Below are 17,831 nucleotides of genomic sequence, written 5' to 3' on the forward strand. Positions count from 1 at the left end.
AAGATAAACCTTAAAATAATGTTTCTCTTATAACATTGATTCCTTTCTTCAAATTGAAGAAATGCTTAATTTTCCTTGTGCTGTACATACTTATTACAAAAGGTAATAGTTTATAGTTTGCATGCCATTTGGATTCACACCAAATGGTAAGGACTCTCTCTTGAGGAACATAATTCGTTTTTATGTGTGCTAAAATGTAAATCTATTCATGGAAGTCCGTGTACTTAGATTATGAAGGTGGCAAGATGGCCAGTGTTCTGACAAAACGAGACTATTCACCTGAATTCAGAAAATCAAATAGCATGAGTTTCCATTGTGAACTTGTGTCATAAAATTGAACTTTGAAATGAAAAACAAGACAATTATTTTTCACATGTACTTAAAGACCACATGGGATTCACCAGCTGGATGTAACTTTAAAGAAGCACCCAGGCATGTTTCTTGTTTGGAAAATAGAGATTTAGAATAGATGTCAGAAGTGTTTTCCACACCTGACCTGAGATTCTTAAGTTTTTTTGTTTTTTGTTTTTTTTATGCGAGAGAAAGAGAACGCGCATGTATGAGTGGGGCGGGGGAATGAGTGAGGGAGACAGAGGAGAGAGAGAATGATTGGATGAATCCCAAGCAAGCTCCACTCCGTCAGTGCAGAACCTGACACAGGGCTTGGACCTCCAAGGCATGAGATCACGACCTAAGCTGAAATCAAGAGGCAACACTGAAGTAACTGAGCTATCCAGGTGCCCCTCTGACCTGAGATTCTTAGGTGTGCTTTTTCCCTTCTGTGAAGAACATTCCATACGTTCTGTTGTGACAGCATGTGGTCTTGTTAATAAAGGCTAATTGCATATGGCGATTCCCTTACATAGGTGATTCTGTAATAAAAATAGGTAAGGTCAATATTTTAATTGCTCTTTATCTTGAAAAATATAAAGAAATAGAGAAAACGAGAAATACAACCATCCAGGGCGTGTGGATGGCTCAGTCAGTTAAGGGTCTGACTCTTGGTGTCTGCTCAGGTCTTGATCTCATGGTTTGTGGGTTTGAGCCTCATGTCAGGCTCCACACTGACAGTGTGGATAGAGCCTGCTTGAGATTCTTTCTCCTCCCTCTCTCGCCCCTTCCCTGCTTGCTTGCTCTCTCAAAGATGAATAAACTTTAAAAAATACATATATTCACCACCAAGAAATGACAAGTGTTAGTTTCGTCATCTATGCCTTTTATTTTGTGAAATAAGGTTAAGTCTGTTGGTATTTATAGTAAAAGTTACATTGTATACACATGTGAAAGTATCACCTAATCCTTATAGCATTCTATTGATATGTTATTTTTCATTCTCATTTTACAGGAAAGAAAAATAATGTGGTAGATTAACTAGTCCACTGTCACATACTAGTAAGTGATTAAACTGGGATTGGAAGCTTGGTCTGTTGACAATATTAGACTCTGTACTCCTGGTCTAGGTTGACAGTCACTAAATGAATAGATGGGGTAAGATGGGATTTCTCTGGTGTTAATAAAATTTCATATTTTAACTTTAAGTGCATTTTAAGTACTTTTAATTAACATAAAATGTTTCATATGAAATATCTAAAGTATCTATAAAGACCTGAAGGGTAAGAGCAGGGACACCTTGGTGGCTCAGTCGGTTAAGTGTCCATCTCTTGATTTTGGCTCAGGTCATGATCTCACAGTGTGTGAGTTTGAGCCTGAGTCAGGCTGTGCTGACAGCTAGCTCAGAGCCTGGAGTCAGCTTCAGATTTTGTGTCTCCCTCTCTCTCTGCCCCTCCACTGCTCATGCTCTGCCTCTCTCGCTCTCAAAAACAAACAACAAATGAATTAGATACAGGGCTGTGTCATCCCTCCTGTGTTTCATATTAACATTTCTTTTAATGGGAATAGTTTTCATAAATAAAAATGCCCAAGTAGTGTGTGTAGTTTTTAGAAACCAGTTAAAATAATGCCACTGTATGGTTAGAGAAAAGCATCATAACCATGATTAGTGTGAGTGTGACCACAACAAAATGTAGACATCCCCTAAGATTTCTAATTGCCGCCACAGGAGTAGCTCGCTCTCCCCTGCTTGGGTTGCTATATTCTTGCTTTGCCCTCCACCAATTACTAGTGTGACCTTGGGCACGTTACCTAGTCTTCCTCTCCTTCAGTTTGTTTATTTGTATGAGAGCTATTTGTACCTGATGTTATAGTTATTAAAGTTCATGTGGGACTTAACAGTTCTTGTCAGAAAGTAATAAATACGGGCTCTCTCCAAAAGCCGGAAGGTGATGCTTTAAACAAGCTTTTAAAAAACAAAAAGTGTTTTAAGAGTTTATGTATCTTCCCAATTCCTGTATGTGTGACCTGTGCTGGGTGCTATAAATTAGGGTATGAATTTATAAACGTAGGCTATAAGTTAGGCTGTTATAAGTTAGGCTATACATTTTTTTGAATTCTAGACAGCTGCATTAGGCTTGGCCTCCACTTCAAACATGATGAACAGGTGCTTTAAAAGATGGATTTACATATTAAAATAAGGATTTAATAGATACTGTTAAAAGCAATTGTGGAGGTTTTCAATGAGCCTCTGGAATGACTTAGGTGCCATTAAAGGTATTGGGTGGCTCAGTTGGTTAAGCGTCCGAGTTCAGCTCAAGTGATGATCTCATAGCTCCTGAGGTTGAGCCCTGCCTCAGGCTCTGTGCTAATGCTCAGAGCATGGAGCCTGCTGCAGATTCTGTGTCTCGGCCTCTCTCTCTGCCCCTCCCCTGCTCATGCTCTGTCTCTCTCAAAAATAAATAAACACTAAGAATGTAAGAAAACTAAGGATATTGGAATAGGCAGGCTCACCTGTCTCATTCTCCAAAGTCGTACACGCCGAATTTCAGCTTAATAACACTGGCTGAGCTCTTTAAACGTTTCTTAACTCCACGGACACAGTCCAGCTACTGTGGGCAAAGAACTGACTGTTCCATTCTTCATAGTTGTCCCTTAGTTTTACTAGTTGAAACATTAGACTAGCTTAGATTCATTTCTTTATTCCACCCATCTAAACACAGAATATTGTGTCAGTTGTAATCATGGCAAGGGGTTACAAAGGTATTTATGCATGTTTTGTTTTGCCTTGGCACCACTCAAGCACGACTCAAATAGGCTTGAGTTGAGATCTATGAATAAAATCTATACAGTTGTAGATTTGAATGATTCAGCTTCTCTCCACAAATAAACTTTATGTTTTTGGGGGACTCCTGTTCTTTTCCTAGTTTTTCATTAAAAGCAAAAAAAAAAAAAAAAAAAAGCCTTTCCTAGGGGCACCTGGCTGGCTTGGTCACTAAAGCATATGACTCTTGATCTCAGGATCATGAGTCCAAGCCCCACATTGGATGTGGAGCCTACTTAAAATTAAAAAAAATTTTTTAATTAAAGAAAGTTGTTCCCAGACTGATGGGTAGTGAACATACACAAGATACACACTTGGGACTTGGGGGTGTGGCCAGTTGTCCCATAGGAATGCATCCTGGCTTGAACATGATGGCCGACCAGAATGGAGGAAAAGAAAAAGGAAGAAGTGGAGTTAATGGAAGGAAGGGAGGATGGGGGGAAAGTAAGAAGGGCAAAGAAAAAATCCTAAAAAGAGTCAAAGATGTGGGGGGTGCAAACGTGGTACTAGGAAAGCATCAGCAATGCTCATTTCTCCTCTCCTTTTTATTTTTCTAAAAAAATTTATTGTTTTAAAATGTTTGCTTTTGGAGGCACCTGATGGGACATTGTTTTATGTTTTTTATTTTTATTTTTGAGAGACAGAGAGAGCACGAGGAGGGGAGGGTCAGAGAGGAAGAGACACAGAATCTGAAGCAGGCTCCAGGCTCTGAGCTAGCTGTCAGCACAGAGCCTGACACGGGGCTCAAACCCACAAACGTGAGAGCTGACCTGAGCCAAAGTCAGAGGCTTAACCGACTGAGCCACCCAGGCACCTTTCTCTCTCAAAAATAAAAATAGGCTCAGTCAGTTAAGCATCTGACTTAGGCTCAGATCATGATCTTGTCATTTATGAGTTTGAGCCCTGCATCATGCTCTGTGCTGACAGCTCGGATCCTGGAGCCTGCTTCAGACTCTCCCTCTTTCTGCCCCTCCCCACCCCTCAAAAATAAAGCATTAAAAAAATTTTTTTTTAAGTAAATAAAAATAAACATTTTAAAAATGTTTACTTTTTGAGAGAGAGAGAGAGAGAGAGAGAGAGAATCCCAAGCAGGCTTTGCACTGTCAGCACAGAGCCCGACACCAGGGCTCAAACCCCTGAACTGGCAGATCTATGACCTGAGGTGAGATCAAGAGTCAGAGGCTTCACTAACTGAACCACACAGGTTCTCCTTAAAGATTTTATTTTTAAGTTATCTCTACACCCCATGTGGGGCTCAGACTCACAACCCTGAGATCAAGAGTCACATGCTCCACCAACTGCCAGCCAGGCACCCCTCCTCCTCTCCGTTTTATAATTTTTGAAAAGTTTTTATTTATTAATTTTCAGATAAGAGAAAGAGAGGGTGAGCAAGGGAGGCACACAGAGAGAGGGAGAGAGAATCCCAAGGAGGTTTTGCACTATCAGCACAGAGACCAATGCTGGGCTTGAACTCAAGAACTCTGAGATCCTGACCTGAGCTAAAAGCAAGAGCCTAATGCTCCACAGACTGAATCACCCAGGCGCCCCTCTCCTTTTTAAGACAATACCAGGGGCACCTGGGTGGCTCAGTCGGTTAAGTGTCCGACTTCGGCTCAGGTCATGATCTCACCATTTGTGGGTTTGAGCCCCACATTAGGTTCTGTGCTGATAGCTCAGAGCCTGGAGCCTGCTTCGGATTCTGTGTCTCCCTCTCTCTCTGCCCCTTCCCTGCTCGTGCTCTGTCTCTCTCTAAAATAAACAAACATTACCAAAAAAAAAAAAAAAAGACAAAACCAAAAACAAACAATAAGGCCTTGTTTCCTGGGGGGGAATAAAAATAGCTGGTAATGGAGTTGCCCGTGTGTGTGGCATAAGCCCTGTAGGGTAGGGAAAGGCATCCCCATGTTACAGATGAAGCTTAGGTTGTGACTTGCTTGTGGTCACCCTGCTAGTGTGGCCGAGGCTCATTTGAAATCCAAGTCTGTTCTTTCCACTACCATGCAGGATGCCTTGTGTTTATGTTTTGGGGAGGGCAGGACACAAGGGATGATGTTGGTACCAACAAAGCAATACAGGCAACAGAGGGGACACATATACCCACGGGGAAATAAAGAAGCCCCAGCTCTTACAGATCCTTTCTATTATTCCTCTCCTGGGTGTACCCTTTTTCCGGTGCTCTAGATGTGCCTTGCCTCTCTCCATTTCTCAAGTGTGAGAAATGTTAGTGTCAACTGAAACAAAAGAAAGTCAACCTCAAAATAGGTTAGTAAATGCATTATATGTTGTTTTACTGAGGACCCTAGCCCAGGAAACTGTTTCAGATGGCTCAGAACTGCTCTAAAACGTTTCCCTTTATAGATCATACATAAAAAGGGGAGGAGTATGCATGCGTACTTGCAAGCAGTTCTCTAATGTATAATTACCTGTCACGAGGTATAATTGTTTCAGTTGTAAAAATTAAGGTTTACAGATGTCCACATAGACACGTGAAAAGCCCTTAGGTCACCTTAATACATTGTTTCATATTTTTCAAAAATATTGCCTGCATGCCTCTGCATAACTGGTTTTCCTATTCTTGTTTTGGTTTCTCCTTGAGGTCACCTCAGTCACAGGTTGATATCAGTTGCCTTGTCAATTTTTTTTAATGCTTATTTATTTTTAAGAAAGAGACAGCATGCGCGAAGGGGAGAGGGGACAGCGAGAGAAGGAGACACAGAATCTGAAGCAGGCTTCAGGCTCTGAACTATCAACACAGAGCCTGGTGGTGGGGCTCAAACCCACGAACCCAACCAGAGATAGTGACCTGAGCCGAAGTTGGACATCTAATCAACTGGGCCATCCAGGCTCCCCCATCAGTTGCCTTTTTTTTTTAATTTTTTTAAAATTTATTTTTGATACAGAGAGAGGCAGAGCATGAGAGGGGGAGGGGCAGAGAGAGAAGGAGACACAGAACTAGAAGCAGGCTCCAGGCTCTGAGCTAGCTGTCAGCACAGAGCCCGACGCGGGGCTCAAACTCACGAACGTGAGATCTGACCTGAGTAGAAGTCGGAGGCTTAACCGACTGAGCCACCCAGGCGCCCCTCAGTTGCCTTTTTAAATTTACTGTAGTTTTCGTGCACACTGGTAATTCCATATGTATTAACAGACATCTCAAACATCTCAAACTTGTCCAAAACTGATCTTATCACCGGCTCACCCTCTCAGTAATTGCAACTCTAACCTTTCAGTCCCTCAACTGAAAACTGGGTCATTGGATCTTTTCTCCTAACTCACTTCTGCTCTATTGACAGGATCTAGACAGAATCCAATCCTTATCACTAGCTGCACTGCCATACTACACTAGTCCAAACCACAATCATTCCTCAGAACTTATTAAAATGTTCAATGACCCTCACTAGATGTCAGCAGCCATCACTCAACCCCCTTCCTCATGCAGTCCCTGAAACACATTGTGCTTCCAGTTCAGGACCTTAGCGCTTGCAGTTCCTTGTGCCTGGGGAGGTCTTTCTCTAGGTATCAGGATGGTTAACTTTCTCTATTCTTGTCATGGCCCAAGCATCTTCTCGGTGAGGATTCCTCTGGCTAAAATATTTTAAGCTGTAACCCTTTCCCCCTTCCATGCTTAATTTCTTTATTAAAAATTTTTTTAATGTTTTATTTATTTTTGAGAGAGAAAGACACTGAGTGCAAGTGGGGTAGGGACAGAGAGAGAGGGAGACACAGAATCGAAACAAGTTTCAGGCTGTCAGCACAGAGCCCGAGGCGGGGCTGGAACTCGCAAACCGCAAGATCAGGCTCTAAGCCAGCGTCCCAGGTTTAACCTATTGAGCCACCCAGGCGCCCCTACATGCTCAATTTCTATTGGCACTATCACCATTTGATACAACATGCTTTTCTTGATAAACACCTCCATAGGAGAAGCAAAATTCCACGAGCGTAATGATTGGTTTTTCACTGCTATTAGTACCTAGAACTGCCTCAGGCCCACATTAGGGGCTCAGTAATACTTGTGTGAACAGCAGGAGAAGCAGAGTCGACCCAGAAACCGGTTGCCCCGCAAGCTTCTGGCCCAGCTGCTGATGCTTTTAGAGTCCTTCACGCCAACCTTTCAGAAACAATATAACAAAAATCAAGCTCGTCAGATCCCGGGTCGACGGCGATCAGTTTCCCCGCCTCTTCGTGAATAACCGCTGGAATAGAGGGAAGAGTCCTGTCCTCGCACCCTAAGTCAGCTCCGGCGACCCGTCGGCTCACGACTGTCCAGCACCCGCAACTGTCGCTCGATGTAACCAGAACGTTTTTTCCGTCGCCGCAGCGCGCAGGGGACGGATTTCACCAGCGGCCTTGGACTGGGCGGAGCTTCCGCGTAGAGAGGCATTCTATGAGACCGGTGAGCCGGCGGCTGCAACTCCTCGCGGAGCCAAGGTGGGCATCGGCTGGGGAGCGCGGCGGCTTGGAGGGCTTTCGCGTGCGGACGCGGAGGTCGAATGGTTCCGAGCAGCCCCGCATTGATTTGAGGGTGGGAGGGAGAGTATGGAGGGGGAGGAGGGCCACTTCCGCCTGGGAGCTGCATAGAAGCGTGTGGGGCTGTACTCCAGAGGATGTCTCTCCTTCCCTAAGGCTGAACGCGAGTTTTGGGTATTGTGGTCCTGGGTTCGAGTTTGAGTTACCTCCAGCTGTGTGACTTCGAGGGAGTTTGAACCTCGAGTTCCAAGTCCGAACACAGGGCAGTGATCACCCCTGCCTGGCTCGCAGCTTTTGGCACGGTTAGGTGTGAGTAAAAGCTTCGAATTACGACATTTGGTGCAGATCTTTTCCGTAGCATTCTGAGCTCATGTGCCCCAGATCACACCAACAGGCTCACCTTAGGAGAAATGGCTTTTCAGGGTTTGGATTCCGAGGAAACGAATCAGCTTTTGGAGATGCTGACCAAAGAGGTCATCAAGTACATCTTTCTCCAGAATGCCTAACTTCTTTCTCGATTAATAACATGCATTATAAACATCCAACTTCCCTTGGAACATCAGCAATTACGGGGAGTTTAATACCGCTGATTTCCCGTTGCAGACAACTCTTAAGACGTCCTTGTATCCAGTGAGCCAGAAGTGTCCCTGTTTGCAGGCTCTACTCATCAGTTCTGTTTCTCAGCTTTCAGATAATTAAAAGAAGTAAACTAAGAATAAAATAACGTTTTAAATATTGGTATGATAGAAGGCAATAGTAGCGTTTCTAAGAATTTGAGTTTGAAAACGCAAGAATGCTATGTGAACTTTGATTTTTGTAATTCCGAAACTTTGATGGAGGATCAATATGTTCAATTTAGTCACCGTATGCTGTTTCTACACTGATCATTAATTTTACAAGCACCAGCATAGTGTGTTGAAGTAACACAAATGTTAGAATTAAGTCACTTGTCCTTATTTCAGGCAGTTTGCTGAAGCATTTCCTAAAGTAGATCACCAGATTTCCTGAAACAAATAGATCTCTTCTAATGCCAGGGAGTGGTTTGTGACTTGAGTAAGAAACATACAGAATTTTAGCAAATGAAACCCAATTATAGCAGGCACCTCAGCGCTGATGCCATAAAAGCAGTTTGCAAATTGTCAATAGATTTTAATTTCAGAAGTCCATTTTTAGATAAGTTATTTAAATCTTAAAATATATTTTTTATAGTGTAAGTGAAGGGGTGCTTGGGTGGCTCAGTCAGTAAAGTGTCCAACTTTCGCTCAGGTCATGATCTCAGGGTTCGGGAGTTCAAGCCCCACTTGGGGCTTTGAGCTCACAGCTCAGAGCCTGGAGCCTGCTTCAGATTCTGTGTGTCCCTCTCTCTGCTCCTCCCCTGCTCACACTGTCTCTGTCAAAAATAAATGCTAAAAATTTTTTAAAAATAAAGTACATTGGGCGCCTGGGTGGCTCAGTCGGTTAAGCCTCCGACTTCGGCTCAGGTCAGATCTCACGTTCGTGGGTTTGAGCCCCGCTTCGGGCTCTGTACTGACAGCTAGCTCAGAGCCTGGAGCCTGCTTCCGGTTCTGTGTCTCCTTCTCTCTCTGCCCCTCCCTCTCTCATGCTCTGTCTCTCTCTGTATCAAAAATAAATAAAACGTTAAAAAAATTTAAAAATAAAGTATAAAAAAATACATAGTGTGAGTGAAGCATAAGGTCTTGTATATGATTCTTATTACAGAAATTAATTTTTCCTCTGCCAGTGATGGGATTTGTTTTATCCTTAGTGTCTTCTTGGCCTTTAGGGTTCTGTTGATCTTTCATTTATGGAAAAAAGAAGCTAATAGTGAAAATGTAGGGTAGGCAAGGAGATTCTGTTGGGGAGGAAAGGAATGTAGATGTGACCGGGGTGTTTTATTACTTAGTTATGGTTAATAGATTACCCCCATACCAGTTTTATCCCTGATTATTAAAGAAATAAATGCTCATAGGAAAAATACAAAAATATGGGGATGCCTAGGCAGCTCATTCTGTTAAGCATCTGACTCTTGATTTTAGCTCAGGTCATGAATTCACAGTGTGTGAGATCGAACCCCATGTTGGGCTCTGTGCTTCCAGCCCACTCCGTGCCCCTGACCCCGCTCACGTGTACTCACTCTCACTCTTTCCAGATAAATAAACTTAAAAAAATAATATATATGAAAATACAGAAAGTAATAAGCAAAAAGCCAATCACCCTTTATCTAATTGAAACCATGTCCTATTAATTGAATTACTTATCATTTCCTTTATCTTTTTTAATAGTTCACATTATAATATAGTTTTAATATTGTGTCCCTTTTTGAACTATGAACCATAAGCCTTTACCATTTATAAATAATAAATTTCAGAGGCACCTGGTTGGCTCAGTCTGTTAAGTACCGACTTCAGATCAGATCATGATCTCACAATTCATGGGTTCAAGCCCCCTATTGGGCTCTGTGCTGACAGCTCAGATCCTGGAGCCTGCTTTGGATCTTGTGTCTCTGTCTCTCTCGGCCCCTCTCCTGATCATGCTCTATTTCTCTCTCTCTCTGTCTCTCTCAAAAACAAACAGTAAAAAAATTATAAATAATAAATTTCATTTTATTTTTATTTTATTTATTTTTAATATAATTTATTGTCAAGTTGTCTAACATACAGTGTGTACAGTGTGCTCTTGTTTTTTAGAGTAGATTCCTGTTCATTGCTTACATACAACACCCAGTGCTCATCCTAGCAAGTGCCCTCCTCAATGTCCATCACCCATTTTCCCCTCTTCCCCACTCCCAATCAACCCTCAGGTTGTTCTCTGTATTTAAGAGTCTCTTATGGTTTGCCTCTGTTCTTCTCTATTTGTAACTGCTTTTTTCCCTTCCCTTCCCCCATGATCTTCTGTTAAGTTACTCAGGTTCCACATACAAGTGAAAACATATGATATCTGTCTTTCTCTGGCTGAGTTGTTTCACTTAGCATAATACCCTCCAGTTCCATCCACATTGCTGCAAATGGCAAGATTTCATTCTTTCTCATTACCAACTAGTATTCCATTGTATATATAAACCACATCTTCTTTATCCATTCATCAGTTGATGGACAGTTGGGCTTTTTCCATAATTTGGCTGTTGTTGAAAGTACTGTGATAAACATTGGGGTACGTGTCCCCCTATGAATCAGCACTCCTGTATCTCTTGGGTAAATTCCTAGCAGTGCTATTACTGGGTCATAGGGGTTCTATTGTTAATTTTTTGAAGAACCTCTACACCATTTTCCAGAGCGGCTGCACCAGTTTACATTGCCACCAACAATGCAGGAGGGTGCCCGTTTCTCCACATCCTTGCCACCATCTATAGTCTCCTGATTTGTTCATTTTAGCTACACTGACCAGCGTGAGGTGGTATCTCAGTGTGGTTTTTATTTGTATTTCCCTGATGATGAGTGACCTTGAGCATCGTTTCATGTATCAGCCATCTGGATATCTTCTTTGGAAAAGTGTCTATTCATGTCTTCTGCCTGTTTCACTGGATTGTTTGTTTTTCAGGTGTTGAGTTTGGTAAGTTATTTATAGATTTTGGATACTAGCCCTTTATCCGATATGTCATTTGCAAATATCTTTTCCCATTCCATCGGTTGCCTTTTAGTTTTGATGATTGTTTCCTTTATAGTGCAGAAGCTTTTTAATCTTGATAGATGAAGTCCCATTAGTTCATTTTTGCTTTTAATTCCCTTGCCTTCAGAGATGTGTCGAGCAAGGAATTCCTGTGACTAAGACTAAAGAGGTTGTTGCCTATTTTCTCCTATAGAGTTTTGATGGTTTCCTGTCTTGCATTTAGGTCTTTTCATCCATTTTGAGTTTATTTTTGTGTATGGTGTAAGAAAGTGATCCAGTTTCATTCTTTTGCATGTTGCTGTCCAATTCTCCCAGCACCATTTGCTAAAGGGACTGTCTTTTTTCCATTGGATAGTCTTTCCTGCGTTGTCAAAGATTAATTGGTCATACATTTGTGGGTCCAATTCTGGGTTCTCTATTCTATTCCATTGGTCTATGTGTCTGTTTTGGTGCCAGTACCATGCCATCTTGATGCTTATAGCTTTGTAGTAGAGGCTAAAGTCTGGGATTGTGATGCCTCCACTTTGGTTTTCTTTTTCAACATTACCTTGGCTATTTGGGATCTTTTGTGGTTCCACACAAATTTTAGGGTTGTTTGTTCTAGCTTTGAGAAGAATGTTGGTGCAATTTTGATTGGGATTGCATTGAATGTGTAGATTGCTTTGGGTAATAATGACATTTTAACAATATTTATTCTTCTGATCCATGGAATGTTTTTCCATTTCTTTGTGTCTTCTTCAATTTCCTTAGTAAGTTTTGTATAGTTTTCAGCATACAGATCTTTTACATTTTGGTTAGGTTTATTCCTAGGTATTTTATGGTTCTTGGTGCAATTATAAATGGGACCGATTTCTTAATTTCTCTTTCTGTTGCTTCTTTCTGTTGTGTATAGAAACGCAACTGATTTCTTTACATTGATTTTGTATCCTGCGACTTTGCTGAATTCATATATCAGTTCTAGCAGCTTTTTAGTGGAGTCTTTTTAGGTTTTCCATGTAGAGTATCATGTCGTCTGTGAAAAGTGAAAATTTGATTTCTTTGCCAATTTTGATGCCTTTTACCTCATTTTGTTGTCTGATTGCTGATGCTAGGACTTCCAACACTATGTTAAACAACAGTGGTGAGAGTGGACATCCCTGTCGTGTCCCTGATCTCAGGGGGAAAGATCTTGGTTCTTCCCTATTGAGGATGATATTAGCTGTCACCTTTTCATATATGGCTTTTATGATTTTTAGGTATTTTCCTTCTATCCCAACTTCCTTGAGGATTTTTATTAAGCAAAGGTGCTGTAATATGTCAAATGCTTTTTCTGCATCTATCAACAGGATCATACGGTTCTTTTCTTTTGTTAATGTGATGTATCACATTGATTGATTTGCAAATACTGAGCCTGCTCTGCAGCCCAGGAATGAATCCCACTTGATCATGGTGAATAATTCTTTTTATATGCTGTTGAATTTGATTTGCTAGTATCTTGTTGAGAATTTTTACATCCATATTCATCAGGGATATTGGCCTATAGTTCTCCTTTTTTGCTGGGTCTCTGTCTGGTTTGGGAAACCAAGTAATGCTGGCTTCATAGAATGAGTCCAGAAGTTTTCCTTCCATTTCACTTTTTGGAACAGCTTGAGAAGGATAGGTATTAACTCTGCTTTAAATGTCTGGTAGAATTCCCCAGGGAAGTCATCTGGCCCAGGACTCTTATTTGTTGGGAGATTATTGATAACTAATACAATTTTTTCACTAGTTATGAGTCTGTTCAAATTTTCTATTTCTTCCTAATGAGCTTTGGTAGTGTGTGGGTGTTTAGGAATTTGTCCATTTCCTCAAGGTTGTCCAGTTTGTTGGCATATAATTTTTCATAGTATTCTCTGATAATTGTTTGTATTTCTAGGGGGTTGGATATGATAAGTCCAATTTGATTTGTGATTTTATCTATTTGGGTCCTCTTTCTTTCTTTCTTTCTTTTTTTTCAATAGACTGTGTAGGGGTTTATCGATTTTGTTTATCTTTTCAGAAAACCAGCTCTTAGTTTCATTTGTCTTTTCTACTGTGGTTTTTTTTTATTCTATATTGTTTATTTCTATTCTAACCTTTATTATTTCTCTTCTTCTGCTGGCCTTGGGGTTTCTTTGCTATTCTGCTTTTAGTTCCTATAGGTGTGCTGTTAGATTTTGTATTGGGGATTTTTCTTGTTTCTTGATATAGGCCTAGATTCCAATGTATTTTCCTCTTAGGACTGCCTTTGCTGCATCCCAAAGGGTTTGGACTGTCATGTTTTCATTGTCATTTGTTTCCATATATTTAAACATATTTTTCTTTAATTGCCTGGATGACCCATGCATTCCTTAGTAGGATGTTCTTTAACCTCCATGCTTTTAGAGGTTTTCCACACTTTTTCCTGTGGTTGATTTAAGTTTCATAGCATTGTGATCTGAAAATTCCTTTATACTTATTGAGGACTGTTTTGTGACCTTTTATGTATGTGATCTCTTTTGGAGATGTTTCATGTGCACTTGAGAAGAATATGTATTCTGCTGCTTTTAGATGAAAAGTTCTGAATATATCTGTCAAATCCATCTGGTCCAGTGTATCATTCAGGGCCATTGTTTCTTTATTGGTTTTCTGCCTAGATGATCTGTCCATTGCTGTAAGTAGAGTATTGAAGTTTTCTGGAATCATCACATTCTTACCAATAAGATTGCTTATGTTTGTGATTAATTGTTTGGTACATTTGGGGGTTCCAAATTGGGTTCATAAACATTTATAATTGCTAGTTCTTGATGGATAGACCCCATAATAATGATATAATCCCCTTCTTCATCTCTTGTTACCATCTTTAGTTGAAAATCTAGTTTGTCTGAGGCAAACCATGAGAGAGACTCTTGAATACTGAGAACAAACTGAGGGCTGATCAGTGTCGGGGAGAGGGGATGGGGGATGATGGGCATGGAGGAGGGTGCTTGTTAGGATGAGCACTGGGTGTTATATGGAAACCAACTTGACAATTAACTATAAAAGAAAGAAAGAAAAAATTAAAAAGAAAGAAAAAATAAAATCTATTTTGTCTGGTATAAGTATGTCTACTCCAGTTTTTTTTGACTTCCAGTAGCATGATAGATGGTTCTTCATCCCCTTACTTTCAATCTGAAGGTGTCATTATATATATATACATTTATTATATATTATTATATATTATATATATTTATCTTATTTTATATATATATATATACACACACACACACACACACACACACACACACACACATATATAATAAGAGTTGTCCAAGAATTAAATGAGAACATGCAAAATCGCCGGGTCAATCCTGTTCAAGTAGAAACACACTTACCAGGTGCGAAGGAGCGGGGTTGGTGTAGGTGGGTCCCGCCTCCACTGTGGGCCCACCTGTGGCCCACCAGGTTGTCCCCGTGGGCCCCTGGAGACATCTCTGTCACTCTGCAGCCTGAACTCTTGGAATTCAAAGTCCTTTGGTGTCAACACTGCTGTGTTTGAGGGGCAAGGGAACGTCAGGTCCCCCTACTTCTCTGCCATGTTGGACCTCTCAATAAATTTCATTTTAAATCTCATGATTATTATGGAGCACCTGGCTGGCTCAGTCTTGATCTCAACTCTTGATCTCAGGGTTGTGAGTTCCAGCCCCACATTGGGTGTGGAGCTTACTTAAAATTAAAAAAAAATTTTTTTATTGCTTTTTATTTATTTTTGAGAGACAGAGAGAGACAACTGGAGCAGGGGAGGGTCAGAGAGAGAGGGAGATACAGAATCTGAAACAGGCTCCAGGCTCTGAGCTAGCTGTCAGCACAGAGCCCGACGCGGGGCTCAAACCCACGAACCGTGAGATCTGACCTGAGCCGAAGCCTGATGCTTAACCAACTGAGCCACCCAGGCGCCCCTGATAATTTTTGATTATGAGAAAATTCACACATACACAAAGTTGGGCAGTAGGTAATACAGTAAATCACCATCATTTGCAGCTAATCTGGTTTCATCTGCACCTTTATTGACTTCCCCTAATTCTGGGGTCTTGTCCTATGACACATTTATAATGCATTTTTGTTTTTAAAAATTGTAAAAAGATGCTTATCTCCTTTGATGCCAGATTTGTGCATAAATGCATTTTTTCTTAGGAATGGGAAAGAGTTTCATGGGAATTTTGTGAAATATTTTCATTCAACAACAATTAGTGAATAAATTGCAAAGAACTTAATGACCTTGCATTCTCTGTTTTCATTTATTTTTTACTTCATATGTTTGCTTCCCTCTCTTTACTTTTCAAATTGAAATGTATGAATTTGGTGACAAATATTTTTAGATATTTCATACTCTGATGCTTTTTACAGGATATTGAATATCACATTTAAGAAAAGAAATGGATGAGGAACCTGAAAGAACTAAGCGCTGGGAAGGAGGCTATGAAAGGACATGGTGAGCAGGGCATTCTTACTCTTTTTCTCTTTTAGACATTGTTTCTCATTGTTGTTTCACAGCTTTAGGTCTCTTTCCTCCAATGACTTTTTTGAAAAAAAATTCATTCATTCATTTATTTTAAGTTAATTAATTTTGAGAGACGGTCAGGTCAAGCATGAGCATGGGAGGGGCAGAGAGAGGGGGAAACATCGAATCCCAAGCAGACTGTCAGTGCAGAGCCTGATGCTGGACTCGAACTTACTAACCCATGAGGTCATGACCTGAGCCAAAATCAAGAGTCAGACACTTAACCAGCTGAGCCACTCAGGCATCCCTCGGTGATTGGTTTTTCTAATACATTTATTAAAGTATATTTAACACATATTTTCACCATCCCAATAAGATCCTTCATGCCCCTTTGGGATTAATTCCATTCGTATCTCTAGCCCTAGGCAACTACTAATCTATCTGACTCTATGGATTCACTCTTTTAGATATTTCATGTAAATGTAATCATATAATATATTGTCATTGATGTCTGGCTTCTTTCACATAACAGCATTTTCAAAGTTCATCCTGTTATAGCAGAGATCAGTAATTCATTCCTTTTCATTGCTGAATAGCATTATATTGTATCCATGTTTTTATTCATCTGTTCACCAGTTGATGGACATTTAGATTGATTACAGTATTTGGTTTTATGAATAATGCCATTGTGAACGTCCATGTGCAAATTTCTGTGCAGACATACAGTTTCATTTCTTTTGGGTTAATAAAATTTTAGCTTTTCTTTTCAAATGAGTAATTATTGCTTATAGGGAGATTCTTAAAGAAGATGAATCAGGATCACTTAAAGCTACAATAGAAGACATTCTCTTCAAAGCAAAGAGAAAAAGGTACGTAAACTTTTTGTAAGTGTGTTATAAAAGGTAAAATTTATTCTTTTAAGTCTTTCTGTCCACCTATACCCGCTCTTCAGTATTCCATTTCAGCTGTGTCCTAGGGAAACTGACCTTTAAACTCCTAAATAGGGAGAAGGAACCAGAAACCTAGCATCTCAGCAAGGAATTGGGTCTTCAGGGACTATCCAAATGTCTGTAATTATGTGGATCCCATAAGTGAATAATGTATTTCCCTAAAAAATGCAGGTTACTTGAAAAGTTAGATCGATTTTTGGGTAATAAAGGACATTCTATTAAAATGTTTGCATAATTTTAACAGAGTATTTGAACACCATGGACAGGTTCGACTTGGAATGGTATGTTAATTTTTTAATATAATTTTTTAAATGTTTATTCATTTTTGAGAGAGAGCAAGTGGAGGAGAGGCAGAGAGAGAGAGGGAGACAGAGGATCCGAAGTGGGCTCTGCACCGATAGCAGAGATCCTGGTATAGGACTCAAACTCATGAACTGTGAGATCATGACCTGAGCCGAAGTCGAATGCTTAACCGACTGAGCCACCCAGGCGCCCTTAATATTTTTTTTCTTTACGAGGACAGAACTAGTTGGGTTACAGAAACATTTTGTCTCGATGGAATAAATCGTAAGAAGACAACAGACCTTTTAAAAGAATATATTAAAAATATACCTGTAGAGGGGCCCCTTGGTGCCTCATTCCGTTGAGTGTCTGATACTTGACCTCAGGTCAAGTCATAATCTCATGGGTTCGTGAGTTTGAGCCCCTTCTCGGGCTCCACCCAGGCGAGGAGCTTGCTTAACATTCTCCCTCTCCCCCTGCCCCTCTCCCCAGCTCGCGTGCACGCTCTCCTGCCCTTAAATGAAAAGTGTGTGTGTGTGTGTGTGTGTGTGTGTGTGTGTGCGCGCGATAGGTAAATACTAAGTGATAGTTTTATTTCTTGGTCAAAAATGTTTTTGAAAATTGTCTTTATTTGTGTTTTTTTGGAAGATGCGTCATCTTTACGTGGTAGTAGATGGATCAAGAACAATGGAAGATCAAGATTTAAAGCCAAACAGATTGACTTGTACTTTAAAGGTACAGTAAAATCATTCTTACTAAGACTAAATGTGGGAAAGGACACTGAATTCTAAAATAAATTTTTTTGTTATAATAGCTTTATTAAGATATAATTCACACACCAAAAAATTAACTTATTTAAACTGTTAAAGTTTTTTTGTATATTTACAGAGTTGTTCAACTTTATTACCAACTTATCAAT

The 17,831-nt window shown here is 40.4% G+C and overlaps 1 protein-coding gene across 2 annotated transcripts in view; it reads left to right on the forward strand.

Annotated features, from left to right (window-relative positions):
* Positions 1 to 7,506: 7,506 nt before the first annotated feature.
* Positions 7,507 to 17,831, forward strand: part of GTF2H2 (general transcription factor IIH subunit 2) — a 30,968-nt gene continuing 20,643 nt past the window's right edge. For both annotated transcript variants that reach the window (XM_029941319.1, XM_029941320.1), the window contains exons 1-5: positions 7,507 to 7,579; positions 15,587 to 15,671; positions 16,472 to 16,549; positions 16,875 to 16,911; positions 17,561 to 17,647. In XM_029941319.1, the coding sequence (XP_029797179.1) occupies positions 15,616 to 15,671; positions 16,472 to 16,549; positions 16,875 to 16,911; positions 17,561 to 17,647 (258 nt within the window). In that variant the 5' untranslated portion in view covers positions 7,507 to 7,579; positions 15,587 to 15,615. The remainder of the gene's footprint in view (positions 7,580 to 15,586; positions 15,672 to 16,471; positions 16,550 to 16,874; positions 16,912 to 17,560; positions 17,648 to 17,831) is intronic.

The sequence above is a fragment of the Suricata suricatta genome, chromosome 6, assembly GCF_006229205.1.
Source record: "Suricata suricatta isolate VVHF042 chromosome 6, meerkat_22Aug2017_6uvM2_HiC, whole genome shotgun sequence".
NCBI classification, from domain to species: Eukaryota; Metazoa; Chordata; class Mammalia; order Carnivora; family Herpestidae; genus Suricata; species Suricata suricatta.